At 45.9% G+C, this 18,939-nt stretch overlaps 2 protein-coding genes across 3 annotated transcripts in view; one reads left to right on the forward strand and one right to left on the reverse strand.

The window, feature by feature from the left end:
• The window catches only part of PID1 (phosphotyrosine interaction domain containing 1), an 89,033-nt gene extending 85,382 nt beyond the window's left edge, over positions 1 to 3,651 (reverse strand). The window contains exon 1 of one of the 2 annotated variants that reach the window (XM_065845072.2): positions 3,538 to 3,651. In XM_065845072.2, the coding sequence (XP_065701144.1) occupies positions 3,538 to 3,567 (30 nt within the window). In that variant the 5' untranslated portion in view covers positions 3,568 to 3,651. Of the gene's footprint in view, positions 1 to 3,401; positions 3,423 to 3,537 lie in introns of those variants that run through there. The other variant, XM_065845073.2, reaches the window with a different exon arrangement.
• Positions 1 to 18,939, forward strand: part of RASA2 (RAS p21 protein activator 2) — a 423,219-nt gene that overhangs the window by 47,227 nt on the left and 357,053 nt on the right. The gene's annotated exons all lie outside the window — the stretch shown is intronic.

An 18,939-nucleotide genomic window follows, 5' to 3' on the forward strand; every position in this document is an offset into this window, starting at 1 on the left:
CTTTTCCAGCAAAGCCAGAAACTACTCTCCCAAATGGAGATGCCCAGCTCATGCCCCAGCTCACCACATTCTTGTAACCCAGCTGCTGGTGACACTTCATCCCTATTGCATATGCATGAGCTCTGCTGCTGACCTCACTACTGGAATCGCATCCGTCTAGTGAACGCCAAAAACTTCAGAACAAACTGTGAAACTTGACAGGACCAAACACATTTGGAACAAAAGCAGCTTTTACATGAACAGCCACAGACCAGGAACACGCAGCCTTGTTGTGTGAGACTGGGAAAGGAGACCCACCAGCCACAGATGAACATGTCTGAACATGAGAGAAGTATTCACACCACAATGCTCGCTCCCGTTTAAGTTAAATGTATGCAGTTCCCCTTCCCAATGAGGACAGGACCAACCCACACCAACAGGCAGTCACTTCCAAAGGCTGTTCATACTTCCCCTTACTGAATCAGGCCAAAAGAAATATTCTGAAAGATGAAAATATTTTCACTGCCATTTTAATTAGGATGGAGCTGCACTTCACCATGGCTGGATATTCACGCAAGATGCATCCAAGTCAAAATTATGTCACATACAACTCACACATGAAAACATTAAGAAAGCTGTGACAGCTTCATGCTTTCTGTACCCATACATCAGCTCGACAAGAACCTATAGAAGAGAGGGCGGAACCTGTCATTGTACATCCCCCAAACAACCTGCAGTAGTGACTTGACATAACCCATAGTCACAGAACACATGAATAGAGAACACAAGACATCATCTACTCTACCTAATGACCAAATGTCCCCCTGTTACAACCAAAATCCCATGCCCAGCACTCTCCCAACACATGCTTGCCAATCAGGGTGAGCACTCATGACATCAGCAACGAGCAGGTGGTACCCACTTTCAGCACCCCAAGATTTGTTTCACAGCAGCTGGGTGCCAGGAGAGAGGGAGCCTGGGACAAAGAGAGCAACATGAGACACCTGAAACTGAATTCAGATGTCGGGGGACAAATAAGGAAAAAAATCACATATTTATGCCTTGCACAAGCTCTCTTTGCAGAGGGTTGGGAGCAGAGGTGGGTGGGAAGCACTGCCAGCAGCTCTGGACAGGCTGGTGGTACACAACATATAATTCTTGGAGGCAAAGGGGAGATCAGGCTACTTGGTTCTTTAGAAGAAGAAAAATTCAAAGGGGTTGAGGATATTAGATAGTCCATACATAGCCCATACAACTCTGGCTTGCGTGTATGGATTAAGACCCAGTCTTCAATTACAGCATCACATTCTAGATACTCCCAGCATCCTTCCACTCACCACATTCATTTTGTCCACGGTTCACTATGCTGTTATTTAACCTTTTGTGTGACCACAGAATTATTATGGGCTTCTTGTGTCTTTTCCAAGGCTTTCCCTTCTCCCCATTTTTAGGAATTGGTACAAATCCAAAACATCATTTAATTCTGTAATTTTGGATCTCTCTAGCTTGTTCTTTCAGAGCACCTACAGCCCCTACAGCCCTTCATACAGCAACTGCTGTTCGCAAGAACTGCATTTACAGGCACTCAGCATTTTGAGAGGCATAGGACACCTGGAACCTCCAGCTAGAGGCAACCAACAGCAGGTTGCACAACATCAGTGGTCACTGCTGACAACTTCAGTGCTCATGGCTCCCTTCCAGCAAAAGGAAGAAGGAGCATGGGCTCCCCTCACCACAGATCTGTGTTGTGCTGCAACAGATAAGCGAGAGGCCCAGCAAGCTTATCCCTCCTCCAGGCACCCGTGGGTCCCCACAGCACCTGACCCTTCCCACCTGCTCCCAAAGGCAAGACCCCACCAGTGCACAGAATGCGTGAGGCAGCTAAATAAGGTTACGCTCAAAAATTTATTCTGCAAAACATAAGCATTTAATTCTCTTTAGCCATGCGTGCTTTTGTAGGCAGTATTAGATATTTGTGATATTAGTATCTTATTATTATTAATACCTTCTAGTTTCACAAAGGGGGCATGTAGCCAGTTCATACAAACCAAACCAGCACACCACTATTAACCTCAGCTTTCCTTTCCCTTCCCTCACCTTCTCCTTTGCCCCAACTGCTGGGTGCAGTCTCACCTCGGGTCCTTCTCCTGCAGCAGCAGCACTCCCCAATGGGAAACCATGACCCCCGAACACAGGTGATACAGATACTCCCACCTCCACAACCAGCCCAAGATCATGAACTCCTTAACACAGGTGACTTTGCTGCTTGTGTTTAGTACAGAGATGTTTCTGGCCAATGTAGAGAAACAAACAAATAATGACACATTGACATAGCTTTTACCTTGGAATCCATAAACTATGGATGTGGCACGTCATTTCTATTCACTAAAATCAAGTTTCTCATTGTAGACCAGAGGCGTAAAACTCATTTTCACGGGGCATCACATCAGCCTCATGGTTGCCTTCAAAGGGCCAAATGTAATTTTAGGACCACATAAATACAACTACTCCCCTGCTGAAAATGAGTTTGACACCCCTGTTGTAGAGAAAAGTATGTCTTTTTAAGAACAGGAATTATTCCCATTACTGGCTGGTGCAGATTAAAGCTCACAGATCTGCTCAGCCTGGCTTCAATATCAAATCAAATATCTGAATTTTCTATTTGATTGTATCAAAGCAAATTCTCAATCTGAATTTCAAAAGCAGTGGTAACCTTTTCTTGTCATCAGCTAAGACCATTGATTCTTACTTAAAATGTTTGGTTCTCTCTCACTAGACACTTGCTCTGGAAACTATATGAAGTCTACACAGTGGAACTACAAAGTGAGTTTTATTTCATCTTGCTCACTAGCTGCCTCACTAGCTGCCTCAGATTTCACTCTGAATATGAAATATCCATAAAAGCATAAATTTAAAATAGACAGAGCTCAGGGCTGGCAGAACCAGACCCGCCGCGGGAGGGTGCAGACTGCCCAGCGGGCAGAGAGCCGGCGCGGGGAGACTTAAGTTCCCATAAGTCACCAGGATCGGTAGATTTGGGGGTGACAATCGGCTCCCACGGGATTTTGTGTCCTCCACGTCCCACTCCGCGGGTCCCGCGCTGCCACGGGGAGGACCCGTCCCGCACCACCCCGCACTGAACATCCAAGCGGTGGCCGGCCCGGCGGCGCTCCCCCTCACCTAAGGGGTGCGTAGGGAGAAGCCCCAAAACGGCGCTTTCTCCGCCGAAACCCCCCCGAGCCGCGCCGCATCCCAGGACCGGGGTGGCCGCAGCCGCAGCGGTGCTCCCTCCGCCTGCCGGCACCAAAGCCGCGCCGGGAGCGCCGGAGTCGCCGCGCAGCGGCAGCCGGGACCCGGGATGCCGCCGGGGCAGCACCTCCCTCCCCCCCGCACTGTGCATGTGTCCCCCCTCGCACACCCACCCTCGGAGGCGGGGGGAGAAGTTGCAACAAACTCCCGGTACCGGGGGGTGATGCTCCGCCGGCCCCGCTCCCACCGCCACAGCCCCCGTCGCCGCCCTCCCCAGCTCCGCGGACTCGGACCCCCGCCCGGCCCTACCTGCAGCCGCTCCGTGGCCGGCTGCCACATGGTGCCGCGGCGGCGGGAGGCGCTGCCGAGCGGGGCCGAGCGCTGCTCTCTGCGGGCGCGCTCCCCTCCGCGCTGCTCCCGCCCCGCTGCTCCGCCCACGCCCCGCCCACGCGTGTCCACCGCGGGGCGGCGGGGCGGAGGCCACGCGCGGACCCACTCGCCAGCGCGGGGACCGGCTGCAGCGCGGCTGCCTCAGTGGGACAGCATCCATCCCCCCGCGGCTGCCCCAGTGGGACAGCATCCATCCCCCGCGGGGTGGCCTCCACCTGCAGCCGCTCCCCGGGGGCACGCACGGGAAGGGGAGCAGCGCAGACACCCCCGCTTGCCCACACGCTCCGCCGTCCCCCCGGCATCGCGCTCTATGGGCAGAAGTGCCAACCTCCACACTTACACTGGCTGTTCGCTGCCTGGGAGGATGGAGCCCCCTCCAGAGGCAGCTGAAACTTTTTCCTCCTTTTCTTCAAGAGGTTCACACCACTTCCAAGTCAGCAGAACACTGTCCTGTTCAATAAGGTCCTGCCTGTACCTGTGGCCAGGCTGCTGCTGGCATTGAAGCGGCACAGAGCACAGGGAGGCACTGGTTAGGGTTCAGATCCCTCCTGTCCTGTCAGCCCCAGGGTGGCTGAGGGGTCTCTGCAGTACACCAGCATTAGCCCATGCTCAACCACTTCACAGCACCAGCATCAACAGCCCCAGCAGGACAAGGACAGGCTTTGGGATTTGCATTCTACTTCTATCAGCCAGTAAAATACTCCATGGCATGTCTTGACCACCTTTCCCCACAAAAAAAATGAGCATCTGCTGCTACATCTGGGGTGCAGATAGAGGAGTAGGGGTATAGTGCTGTGGGGAGCTGCCCCAGCACTGCCAAAGCTGTACTCAGCCTCACCTTGCAGCCCTGGCTGCACTTCTGGCTCCTCCTGCCCCCCACGGCCCTGCAGGAGGCCTGAGGCGCAGGTGTGACAGAAATATGACCATTTCCATGTCCTGAAATATAGAGAGCAGCAGATTAAGGTGTAGCACTTGCAGTAGACAGACTTGTTTCTGAACACTGAGGTACAAAACATCATGTCCCCCTCGTCCCCAGCCCCAGCTGTACTCACTGCACGCACCCATCCGCCTCCCCCCCAGACCTGCTGGATACACCCGCACTGCAGCTCACCCAAGCCACAGCACAGCACTAGCCACAGATCCAGCCACCACAGGGGCATATAGGGAAAATTGTTGTCAATGTTATTAAAATAACATATGAATTGCAACATTCATATCACTCCCACAATTACCTGAATGGATGTTTCCATCTCATTAGACAGATCTGCACCACAGCACTTGCCAGGCAGGAGAGTCAATGTTGTTACCCACCCCAAATGAGCCTTACAGCCCAAACAGCACCTTACACTGGCATGTGACATCCCTTTACACAGTAAAAGGCAAAAAACCAGACCTGAACCTTCTTTTTGGTATTCCGGAGATTAAGAGCAAAAATTCCAGAAGTACCTAAATGACCTTGGTGCTTGGGACACTTTTTAAGACATGGCAGCTGGTCCCCACACGTGATCGAGGGAGCAATGCCAGGAGTGCAGTGCAGCCATCAGCCCTGACAGGAGCGGCCGGGTGGTGGGGTGGGCGATCTCCTGTGGCTTTGCCCCAGCACTCACAAGGTGATGTGCACACTCTGCCCCAGCTTGCACAGGGGCATGTAGGCATTGCTCATGGAGATCAGAAATGTCACAGGAAAGGGAAAGTCCCTGTGGGCTCCTGAACTGCACCAAAGAACACTTTTCCAGGCACAAAATCTGTTCCCAGCACTCCCCGGTGACCCCAGGCATCTGGGGGACCAACACCAAGACACATTGCAGGATCCAGGCAAGGCTGCATCTGGTCAGAGTGAGGCCTCAATGAATATGAACTTTTAAATCATTTCTGAAAACACTTCACTGTTACATGCCTTAGCAATAACGGCTTAATTAAAGGAGTTCAAGTCTTGCAGCTTCATTTATGAATACGTCACTGCCCTCTCTCCAGGAACAGAAGCACTAACCCTGTATCAGCTCCTGACCTAGGCACCTATCAGAGCTCTCACCAAACAGTGTGTCCCTGTTACCCTCCTGTTTCTTCCAGCTGATGCTTACAGTCCTGTGCAAGGGAGGCATTTTCAAAAGGTCTCACTCTTCCTCAAATAAGCCTTGGAGCAGCTTTATTGATCCTTCCCATACAGGTCAATCCACCCGCCACCAGTGCCTGAGTCTGCTGGGAGCAGGCACAACCCAGGCTGTCAGCAGTGATGCACAAACAAAGCTCAGGATCTGCAATTAGCAGGAGACCAACCCTATGGCTAGAGGCTGCTTCTTTCCCAGTTTACATTACTTTTATACAAACAGAAACAATTGGGGGGGAAATCTGCCTTTACTGCAAATGGGTAGCACTTTTTTAGAACAAACAAGCAGAAACAGTGGCTTACTCAATTTCCAAAAGGATGTGAAAACAGAAAATGAGTGCTGCAAGCTTCAGGCTGAGATTGTAGGAAAGTAGGAATATGCTTGTGGGTAGGAATGAAACTGATTAAAAGCAATATGTGAGCACCAGGAACATCATCAAGCATGCTCCCCAAGCCTCACCCCTCACCGAGACAGTGAGCAGGGCTGCAGGGACAAGACGGCTATGGAGTCACCCTGCTTGGGTTTCATTAGTCTCCAGGGGTACTTGAGCATCACCTGGGTTACACTGTGTCAGGAAACCCAGCCCTGCTTTTGCCCTTTCACCATGCCCCATGATGCCTGTACGGGAAACTCGCTTTTTGGCTGGACCAGGTGCTGCTGGGGTGGCTAGGGCACCATCAATTAAACTCGGGTGACTTTATGTCACAGTCTCACTAAGATGAGGTCATTTTTACCTAGACTTCCCAGTATTTTAATCCAAGGATAATTTTTTATTGGATATCTAAGCTGTTTTGCATTAGTTAAGTTCTGCTCACAGCCAGCCAGAGAACTTTTGGTTAAATAAATAAAGTGAATTCATATTTCCAGGATGTACCATGTTCCAGAATGTGCTTGTAAGAAAATACAGATATTTTTACTATTAATTTTCCTTTAACTATGCCAAATTGTGGAGTTTCTCTTCTTATAATGAGTTAATATTAAGACAATTCTTTCTGAGTACTGCAATACATTATACAGGTTGGTCCCACTTCTCTCAGTCTCCTTCACTTCTGTGGTTGCAGGACAGAAATACTGGAGCCAGGAGAGTTCTCTTATTTCAAAGAGGAGTATTTGATGCAATAAGACCAATTTCACTTGTGTTCACACAGTAAAGTTCAAGCATTTCAAGTGACTCCAGGATATTGTCTCTTTTTCAATGGCTCTTAGTTATTTACTTTGTCTTCCTTTAGCACAACCTTATACCCTAATATAAGGTGTCTACAGCAACATGGCTCTTCCGCATTTGAAAACAAAAATGAACTCAGGGCTTTTTTAACTGTATACATTGCCTTTTTAATTAACCAAAACTGTTTAATTGCTGATCCCAATTAATTATTTTACTTCACAAGCTCCATTTAGCTTTAGAAGTACTATTACTTCTCACTGAAACATCACTAAAAAAGTCAATCAGTTATGTAAATGTTGCTTCCTCAAATATTGTGCAGACTTTGCAAGTCCTGCTTCTAAGATCCTCTTTTAGATTACGCAAGTTTACGAAGAGTACACGAGTCATTAAACACATCTTTCTTCTTTTCCATAAGAATTCATTCTACCGTGGGTTTGTTTCTGCAGGGTAAGTTTGCTTAATTAGCAAATTTAATGTTCTGTAAAGTGCTGTAATTAATAACACACTTGCAAAATCTAAATATGTTTGTTACTCTTAAACATGTCAGCTTGTTCCAAGCAAATGCAGCACCCTTGCACAGATGAAGGACACCAGATACATTGTATGAATTTTCTGATAGATTTCTGAAAAAATGTTTTATGCTTAAGCAACCCAAAATACTCAAATACCAAAGTAATTCGAACTCTTGACTACTTTTGTATTTTAACATTCAAATTAAGAGTAAATATATATTTACATAGAACTTCACGTCTTGCAGAAGGCAAAGCTAGATCGGATGCCAGACCTCAACTTCATGTCTAACTGGTATAAATACAGCAGAGTTAAAGCCCAAGGTGAAGATTTCCAGCTCCTGTGGCAGTGTGTGTGCTTTGGGGACTCAGTGTGGGGAGCTGCTCGGGGTGGATATGGCCAGGCTGGATGCAGGTGGTAGCTGGGGGCTGCATCAGAGCATTGGCGGTTTGCAAACACAGACCATGAAAATGTGGATTTTGAGGGGACTCAATCATCTGCAGGGGTCGGGGCTATTGAGAAACAACTTGAATTACAGTGACATCTAAATGGCAGATATACGCCCTTTAGTAAGTACAGCAGCATCTAAAGAGCTGGCTTTGTATTCCAAACCCAGGAAATGCCTAAAGCCTGGTTGCTGTTAAAGTAGCAGCGATTCAACAGCAAAGATGTTTCATTCAAGTGCTGACAAAATGCAGTTCACATACATCCAAGTCTTGTGTTTTGGTAAATTGAAAAGGAAATTTACTTGCATACTTTCTTACCATAAAATCCCAGCAGCGCAGTACCATTATTTAGGTAGTCATTTTTATTCTGATTATGTAGGTGCATTGGGACACGGGAGTGCAGCTCCACCAAAAGTGGTTCAGCTGAGGTCGCTCCTACTTGCAGTGCATCTGGCTTATTATCCCCTTTGCAAGTATTTTAAAATAGCATGGGAAGATGCTATAAACCTGAAGCAATGCAGTGTTAATGATTTGTGAAATTGAGGCAGCAGCAAGTATCCCAGGGAAGGGAGTTAATTCATGTTCAGATACGCCATATTCTCCCACCCATCCAGACTGGACTTGCCAGGTATAATGAAGTCCTCATTTCCAAGTTGAGAAGCTCTTGCTGAGGTTCCCATAGCAACCAGGTGTCTTTAATGACCTGTGTTGGTGCCAAAAGAGGTTGCGTTTCTGATTACCTCTCCAGCTATAAGTACCCCACCATCTTCCCCAAGTACCAGGGTAGCTACTTCTCTTCCTTCACCAGAAATAACTGGGAACATGATTTTGAAGGTGCCTGGACTAAATAAATGTATGCAATACACAAGTAGTGACCTATTTGGTTGTGTTTATGTGATCTCCCTTTTTTCTTCTCACCTTTTGGCCTCATCTGTAGAAAGGCAGGTACTTGGTCTCACTTCTCCCTCGTGTGGGCACCGTACCAATCCTACTCACAGCAGCAGAGAAAATAAACGACCGAAGCCGTGGTAGGTCAAGAAGTGCAGAACGGCGGTTGCTGAAAAGGTCTTGCATGGATTTAAAAGGCCACCTCAGTTCTGTGTAGGACCAAATATGTGATAATAAAGGGCCAAACAAGTTTTATTCTTAGTATTCCCATCACCTCTGCTGGGCAGCATCTCCACCACGGCCGGCAAGAGTCCCGGTGAGCGAGCAAAGCCCGGCTCCAGACTCCTGGCGAACACAAAGCCGCTCCTTTGGAGCAGCCAGCCTGCTCGAATCAGCGCCGCACATGCCCCTTTCTCTCTTAACCAGCATGAGGAAAGAACGGACGAGCCCGCGGATTTTGGCAGCGGCCGCGCGGCGGGGGAGGGCTCGGGGGCTGCGGCGGCTCCCGGGCCAGGCGGCCCCTGGCCCCGCGCCAGCGGCAGGAAGCGCCGTGCGGGGGGAATCGAGGCCACCGGAATCTGGGCCATGGGGGCGGCGAGAGCAGCACCCGGCAGCGCAGGGGACGTGGGTGCGGCGCGGGGGCTGCGGGCCCGGCAGCAGCGCCTCGGTGGGAGGCGGGGGACAGGCAGCATGGGGACAGGGACAGGCATGGAGAGGCATGGGGGGATCCCGAGGGATCCCCCCGGAGGAAGAGCAACTGGGAGGGGGGAGACTGCGAGGATGAGAAAGGGGAAACAGCCGAGGCTTGGAGCCTCAGCAACCCGAAGGACAGAGAGGGTTTGGGGAGGTGATGACATGATGGGGCAGAGGAAAGGCCAGGTAGACAGGACAGAAGTCCTCACCTACCCAGGGAGTGCTCCCACCGCAGCACCAGTGACACAGCTGGGGGCCAGACACCTCCTTGCAGGGACAATGACATTTCCCAGACAGCTTCAAGTAGCAAATCTTGCGCTAACATACCTAAATAAGCCTCGGTCCAGCTCTTAGAGCAGCAATTAATCTTGTAAGCAGAATAACTGGCATAAAATCTTCAGGCTGACACGTGCCAGATATCTCCATCTTCACACTATCCTACATCCAGAAGAACTTGAAACAAGACCTGTTAAGAGCCCTGTCAGCTCTGTACACCTTTGACTGTATTGTCTCTCTGAATTACCCCTGATGACTTTTAAATACTTATTTGCCTGTAATAAACAGAAATATTTACCTGCACAAGTCTGTACGGATATCATGATCACACTACACCTGGTTTACACTGAGCTAAATCCATGACATCTTCATAGCTCCCATCCATGACTCTTTTCTGAGTTGCACAGATGAGACTCCGTGAACTTAGTTTAAATTACTTCTGATATTTAACAACATAAGTGAGAGGAGAGTCACGTCTATAAAGATAAGCTGTTTTCAGAGAGAGCACTGAAGACAATGGAATTCTAAAAAAGGAATGAAGAATCATAAGTGACAAATAAATATTTAGGCAATTTAATATATACTGGATATTTCCTCCAAATGAGAAAGTTTACCAAGAAAAGCGACATTTGACAGTCTACAATTAAAAATTTCATTCATAAACCATCACTAAAGCAAGAAAAAGGTTTGGCAATCTGTCATCTAGATTTCACAATTTCCAACTACCAAGTTTATCTGTGAAAATAGGAAGTTTACTAGAAGCCACGCTTCCTATTTCAGTGCATGTGCCCACAAGTTATTCATAGGCATTAGGAGATGGCCCAGCTGTGGCAATCTGGGAGAGGTTTCTCCTTCCCCCACTTGAGCACAGGGATGTAAAGAGCCACTGCTACAACCACCCAAATTCTCCTGAAAACGCCTGTGAATACGAAGGTTCTTTCACAGATAATTTTCACGTTACATTGCAAGGTGTTCATGGCAGAGGGTGTAATAGGATGTGTAATGGTACCAGTGTCATCTGTGTAAGGCACTCACTGTCCTCCACAGTCAGCAACTGGTACCAATAAAACGCTATTATCAGAGTAAATCAAAGCACATAAAGGGGCAGAAAACCAGAAGCACTGTAGGACAAGAGATACATATTCTCTGCAGTGGTTCTAGACTATAAAATGTGTGAGATGGGCAACAGAGCAGAATTTGGGGGTGAAACCATGCTCCAATTCACCCATGTCCTAATTAAGACAAGACAGATGGCTGAGTGGGCTGTGGAGGAGAGCTCTCTCCTTGGTCCAAAACATGGGCACAGCACTGATTATCTGGAAGATTTTTAACACGTGCTGATGAGTGGATGTGAACTGTTTTGCTGGCAAATACCTGTAGTAGTGGTAAATATAGATTTACAAATCATCCAGAGGAGCCCAGGAATCATCCTTTTGTGTACAATAATTTAGTGGGACTCAAGTCCCTTCTAAGTTTTTGAGAACCAGAGTGAACGTAAAGCCCTCACTGAAGGTATAAGGCTGATGCTGATTTTACCAAATTTTGCAACTCAAAGAACTCTACAAACATATAAAATGTCTTAAACCCCAGAAAAGGCAAGATTACATATCAGAAAACTAGCAAACCTCAAAAGTCCTTCATTAAGCTCATGCTTAAATTTCAGAATGAGCAGTCCCAGTACAGCAATGCAACTGGACTCATGTTCTTTGCTCAGCGCCATCTGGGAACTTGTTTCAAGCTGAAAGCAAAAGATGGGGTAAACAGACCAACCGGTGACAGTCAGTGGCACTCAATGGATCCATCACACAAAATGCCAATGCAATGTTGCTGAAGCAGCTTTTGTACAGGTAACATATCTATGTGTAATTTTGAGATGGATTATTATGAGATGGGTTTTGCATTTTTCCTTTCAAAAAGCTTTTAAACATTGTCTTTTTAAAGAAGTCTAAAGGTTGTGTGCCTCTTTGGTGTGTAACACAGGAGTACATCCCCATGCTGAGAGAAGGGATTTGCCAAATATTGCTACAGAACATTATGGAGAAAATTGCGCTCATAAATCACCCCTGACAATGAAGTTTGAAGAAGAGAGATGTAAATCAGAGACAACACATGAAAGAAAAAGAGAGATAATGAATTCTCAGAAATCTCAAGGCTGTGTTGCTTTCAAATGAAGAGCACATTTAACTGTTAATTTGAAGTCTCATATTATTTCTCTGCCCACAATTTCTGCCCTTCTTGAGAACTACTGCCAGACAGAAAAAGAGAAAACAACTATATTGTTTATGCAAAATCAGGGCTTCTTGAGAAACAATTGAAAAAACGTGGGTAGGGCCAGCCCTACTGCTAGGGTAGGGAGGGTAGGGCAGTAGTTTTCTTGGGAGATTTTGTTTTTCTCTGCAGACTGAAGTCTCCTGAAGTGGAGTGAAATTAGAAAATATTAACAAATGTGTAAAGAAATTGCGTGCGGAAATTTTGTACTGTATTGCATGAAGTTTTAAAATGTCATCAAAGCATCATCACCTTTACTATTCAATAATCTGTCCAAGTGATATCTTTCAAAATTCAGCAACCTATATGACTAAGTAAATCACAGGTATGAGACATTCTGATTTAAACCTAACATGTCAGTCAATACTGCGAGCTTACCACCCTATTTTAAATCTCACATGTATTAAAATATAGTAACTCTTCAAAGCTATCAGGAATTAAGGCATCTCCAAGGAACTGTAAAATACTCAGTCTGTGGAAATGAAATTGGTGGAAGATGAAGGAAAACTGATAAACTCTGCACCTAATTCAGTGCTCTAAAAATCTCCTCCAGGCTTTGTCCTTATCACTGCAGGACAACACAGAGCATGAGGAAAGAAGGGAAGCAGTGTGCTGAGCACTGGAGATAAAAATAACTGGTCATCATCTTTTAGATGTAGAACAATCTCAATTTCAAATTCATGGCAAGTTGGAAGGGGAATAGCATAATAGGCGCACGTGAAAGCAAATCTTATTTGCATGACATTTTGCTGGTTTTGTTCTGACAGAACATTCTAGCAAATACCATACAAAGGGAAAACAACTGAAATATATGTTCAAATTAAAATGACAGGATGTATCGGTGTCATGTTCAGATCACAAATAAGACGTTATGGACAGCACAGCTTATGTACAAAATCCTTGAAAGAAATTATTCTGCATCGTGGCAGTTATTGCCTGGTTGCCTTCTTCACATGACAGATGCAAAATAGTGGTTCAAACAATCAGAGACTGCTCTGCAGAATAAATATCAATGCCATATAATGAGATCTACAAACACGGTTTTCAGTAAGTTAATACCAATTTCAGCTCTCTGTAACCTTTGCATGTGTTGGATGGTCCTCTTGGAAAAAGGATCAGAACTGGAACCGTTTGTACATGTTCTGTCTCAACACAGTATAAGAAGTAAGCTGACTGCTAGGAGACCAAAGAAAGTGTACACTTGAGCCATTATTTTTCAAAAACATAAGCTAAAGCCAACCTTCTGGAAGGTGGCTCGGGTAAATGAAGCTTTATCATGCATGAAATTGCCCTCATGGCCCTCATACTCATTGCCAAAGAGTTTTCTTGAGGCTTGTAGTGGTCAGACATGTAGATGAAAGGGAGCAAGAACTGAGATTCTACGCCATGGTTTCATAGGCTTGAGGGCATAAGGTATAATTCCCAGGAAGATATTGCAAGTAAATACACTATTATATTTCAGTTATTTTAAGACAGGAATGTATACTAAGCTATCAGATGGGACAGCTATTTTAAAGCAGATTTCCTGATGGTATTTTCACTAATTGGTGGTTGGTCAAAGGCAGATACACTAGGCAAAGAATATAAAAGAGTTGTGAGTTAAGGTCTATTTCCCCATTCAACAAGGCATTGATAATATTTTTCAACCTGGCTGAGATTTTATTTGTTAGATTTTATACAGATTCATAAATTTCACATCTACTGAAACACAGTGTAAGTCATTAGCTACATGGGAAGTCTTGGGAAACTTTTAGTTTTAGAATCTTGGACATACAAAAACTTTTCATGGAAAGATCTCAAAACATTTCAGATACATTCATTAGCTTTCCTAGTGCATAGGAGATAAATTTAACTACCACAATTTGAATTTGGAATAAATCACCACCATGTGAACTTAAGGGCTGTACTGATAGCAGGCGATTCACAGTGAGAACCTGTGAATCTCTTGTGGTCTCCTCCAGCTACAGCGGTGGGACAATGGTCGTGGTGCCACTGCTGCCTTTGCAAAGGCCCTCAGACCCTGGACGTGTCCCAAGCCACCAGCCTGACAAGCAAGGCTACCCTTTGTTTCCTGTGGATACATTCACAAGTCACATCCATGTGGTCTGACTCTCATTGGAAGCATCTGTGCTGACATTTTGACATAAACATTGGCCTATCTTTGTTATTATTAGAAGTTGTAGATACTTTCCTCCCAGGAACAGTTCCAAGCAATCTTGACTTTATATTTGTATGTCTAACACCCCAAAAGGGACAAAAATGCAACTAAGCCAAAATGCTGAGACTTTTAAATAAGAAAACAATAGGAAACCATGACTTGAGGACAAACAAGGGCATTTGAATAGGCTACAGACCACCACCTCTATTAATGTAACATTTAGGCGCTGAACACTACAGTCCTGATTGAGTAATGTCATGCTGAGCTATTGCCATCTTGCTGCAATACCGGATGCAGGCTTTCATCAACCAAAGTATTTATGGGAAGGGAGGAAGAAGAGATTTAACCAACAACTTACAGAGATAGATGAGTCAAGAGAGGTTCATAGATTCATCCTGATCTCACTTGTGAAAGAGATTCACAGCAGAGAACTCTTCATTGAGCAACTTTAATCTATTTTTCTTGTTTGTCTTCATCTATGGTGCCAATGGTTAAGTTTCTCCATAAGATGCTAATGCCCCAGAGTGACAAGGCAGATACAACACAAGGAAAGGGAGGAAGCAGAGGATGATGAGATATATTTCAGCAACTATGACCCCTCAAATCACCGCCATTGGGAGGTGAGAACTGAGTCTGCTGCTGACAAACTAATCATAATTGCAGCTGCTACATGCCAAAATCATCTAAATTGCATTAGGCTATTTTCTCTTTCCACAGCATTTACACACATTTTTGTTAACTTATGGCTCTTATATCTGATTTATAGGCTCAAATTTCAGGCAGATTTATTTCAGATCAGTTCAAATCCATGTAAGTCAATAAAAACTGCCATGATCAGAACAGTCACACTCTGATTTCTTTGAGCAGTGGCCGGCTGACATCCATGTACATGCACATGCACAGGAACTTGCTCGTATGGAAACATGAATGGAGTCCAAAGCTTAAGACACTACAAATTCAGATTATTGTCTATGTATGTACTACTCCCAGGAGGTGAAAGAGAAGTCACAGCTGGCTTCATAAGAGATCTCTGTTCTGGTGCAAGGAGCTACCTCAGAGGGAAGCAGACCAGTCCACGGGAAAAGAGACAAATAAAAAACATCTAGATTGAAGGGCATCTCCTTGAGGTGATAGCGCTGCTTCCAGAGTGATAAACATGATCTTTCCTGGTCTGTGGGATTCTAGCAAAAAAGTCCAGGGTCAGTGAACTAGAGCAGATTGTTTCCCTTAGGCTCTTCCTGGTCTGTTATTAAAGCAAGCACAGCAGACCAGCTTCTTTTCCTAAATGATTAACTTTGCTGCCTTTCCTGCTCAGCACATCAGATAAAGAAGTTTATTCAGTTAGCTTATTTGTTTACATTCCTTTGCCAAAGATCTCACCAAACAAAGCCTATTTGATGATTTATTCTTTGCTAAAGGGGAAGCTTATTTACAATAATCATCTTATCATAAACTTCTTAAAAGGAAGATTTGGAACTGGAATTCATAATAACAGAGAAATCTGACTTTTCCAGGGAGGTCATTTTTGTTATCCATTTTGCACTGTAGAAGAAATGAAGCCAACTGAGCCCAGATGGGGCTGGATGTGGCATAACCACTTTGAAGTTTTGTTTGTTTTCACTGGTTGACCCACTTCCCATCAGAAGGAATCACCTTCACCTAATTGGAGCTCTTCCAAAGTATGAGAGGGAAAAAGGATACAAAGGATTTGGATCCCGAGTCCCACAGAGAGTGCTCTGAAGCACACAAGTTTCACAAGAGGCATCGCCTCTAGTGCAAGCAGAGAGGGAAGAGTCAAGAAGTACAAAGAACTTCTGGGCAACCCTCTCAAGCAATCAGCACATCAGACGGAGAAGGAGCTGGTGGGAGCACTGCACTCTGCCTGTCTTTGTAACAATCTCCAGCTATTTCAGGTAGCAGCAGTATTCTGATTGCTCTGATTTCAGACTCGAGCCAATCCCATCTCCCTGAGATGTTTAAGACTGACATAAAGGTAGCTCAGAGTCAAATTTGCCTCATGCCATCCCTTCTGACCCCACACAGATAGATGTTGGCAGATGCTCAGCCAAAGTCCTAAGGAAGGGTGAACAAACTTGCAAAGAGGAGATAAGAGCAGATTGGCTCCATATTTCTCATTTGGCACTGGCTAAGTGCTTTGCTCTTCTCTCACTGCTCACCTGCTTGTGCAGAGCATTTCACAGGAGTAATAGACTCCAAGAAATAAACAATCCCTCACACTCACTTTTTTGTTATAAAAGGTGCCTGAAAGCCATAACCATGACCTGGTGCATCTCTCTCATGGTAGCCAGCAGATCAATAGAGAAGGTTTGGGTATACAGTGGAGGGCCTGGAGGCTCATGCAGCCAACAGCTCACACAGAAACCAGGCTGGAGGCAGCTGAAGGGCAGATGGGCTGGATTTGCTCAGCTGTAAGGACAGAGTACGGCTATGTCCACTGTAGTGTGCCAGTTTGCTCTGCAAAAGCTGAGCAGTTGTGGGCAAAATGAGAAAGGAATCTCAGAGAAATTTTTGACAGAAGGACTTAGCCACATGAAAGGGAAAAGGAGCTCTCTGTAAGCATAACTCTGGCAACACAAGTGAGGAGGGGCTGTTTAATTCCTCTCAGCCATCGACACAGAGAATCATATTCAGGGGTGTTGAATTCATTCCTCATCAGGTGTCTATTGCTATCAAAAGAGAAACTATATATCTTCATGAATATCATATCTGCTCAGACATTTGTCAACAAAGCCCTGCTGGAGAAAAGCCAAGATGTTTCTAGATATGAAGCTGAGATAGGATGAAAATATCAATGCTGTGATTGAAGTTTCACCACATGAGACTTCACTGAACTAAGCAATGATGTTTACTGAAGTGCCATACAACTATGGTCAGATTTTTTATATTTTTAGATGCAGAAAGACAGCAAAACAGTTTCCCCAAATACGTCACAAATACCATCTTCAAACTCCCATTATTTTCAAAGGGATTAATCCAACAGAGACTTTTGCCATTTGAAGATACATTTTAGTGAGCTGAAAACTCTTCAGTTCCCATTTCCTTTACACCAGTGTACCAGTTGACTACGTTTGCAGTGGAGGGAGTAACAGCAAAATCAGACCAATGGTTTTGGTGCAGGATTTTACCCAGCCTGGACTGACAACACACACGGTTAATCATGGCAGGAGGTGCCTCAGGTCTCCTTCTAATTACTCATAAGCCACCTGAGCCTTTCCTGAGCTCTCCCCACTGCCCCTGGCTGTTGGGCTCCTTCCAAGCCCACCATTTGATTCATATGCTAACAGGGTCAGCTGAGAACAGAGGTCCTGCAGGCTTTCCCTGGCTGCGTATCCAGGGCTCAGCTGGGTCAGGTCCATCTTTCCAGGCCTTTCATCCTCTGCTTCACTGAATAGCGGGAGGGCAAGAAACAAGAGGCTGGTGGCAGTGACAGGAGCAATGGCCATGCCGCTACCTGCTCGCAGCGTGGGTGCACAGCAGCACTTCTGCTGCCGCCTGCTCAGCCTGCGCTGCCACTGCACAGGGACACGCCAGCGGTTTTTGAAATGGATCTCCAAGGCAGACGGACGGCTCTGTGCTCAGCAGCCTCCTGCAGCAGTAGAAAGGCCAGGCATCCCCACCCAAGGAGCAGCACACCACAACACAGCACACAGCAATGAGCCCTCAGATGGGGGCACAGCCTCCCTTATAGTTGAGAAACCCTGCCTCCTTCACGAGCTACCTGTGCCCCTCAACAACACTGGTTTTCACCAGGTATTTGGAAGAAGATGAAGTTTGTTGGAGCTTAAGGTGGATCAAGATCCAGTGCCTTCCCAAGTACAAGGTCTGCTACTGAAAATTGGTCTTGGTGAGGGACCAAGGCTTCAGCTATGTGTCACCTCTGAAGCCCACACGGGTGGCATGTGAATGCCCAAAGCACCTGCTAGGGATGAGATGCAAAGAGCAGCTGAAGCTGGGGCAATGGTCTGGTTTTTCTCAGCTAAAGTTAGGGTTGCATCTGTAGGTTTTAATGAGAATAATTCGTATGTTTTTAGTCAACATGTATTTTCTAGCTGTTGTGTTCAACTGTTCTCTTGGGACTTGCATTTATATCATACTGCAATTAGTCCAACCACATGGACAGGGACGCCATCTTCATCATTTTGGACTGATCCCATCCAGAATTCATGTAAATCATTACATTTTTCTCTCAGCACATGTATCACAACTCTGAGCTGTAACTGCATGTTTCACTTCACCCCAAGAAGCACGCAAGAATAGGTGTCCATGCTGCTGAAGTGCACAAGTACTGGAGGTTAATTACAAGCCTGGAGACTTGTCCCCATCTGCAGGAGGAGCTGAAGCCTGTTAGCCCATTGCCAGGGAGAAGAGAATATATAATCACCTCTTTCTGCAGGTGGTATTTGCTATATATCTATATTTGCTCCCCATACAGAACAACCCCCACTCTGGTTTGGGAATGGGATATGGAATAACCAGTGTCCTTTGTCTGCATTCATATACATCATGAGAAAGACATGATCTGGTGTATAAAGACAGTAACTGACTTGTTCTAGTAGCTTCAGAGCTGCTTAGGATGGGTTTGTTCCCTCCAGGTCTGAGGGCTGCTCTGTCTGGCAGGCAGCACATTGCCTCACAAGTATCTCAGAAGTGCATGGACACAGGCATAGTGCATGCATAACGTGCCTTTAGAGTCCAATAAAATAAATTGGAAGGAGCAAAAGTAATTTTCAAAGCACAATTCACAAGAAGCACAGGATGATTTACAGAAGCTAGAGGCTGCAAGCTGAC

This window comes from Patagioenas fasciata, chromosome 9 (assembly GCF_037038585.1).
Source record: "Patagioenas fasciata isolate bPatFas1 chromosome 9, bPatFas1.hap1, whole genome shotgun sequence".
Taxonomy (NCBI): domain Eukaryota; kingdom Metazoa; phylum Chordata; class Aves; order Columbiformes; family Columbidae; genus Patagioenas; species Patagioenas fasciata.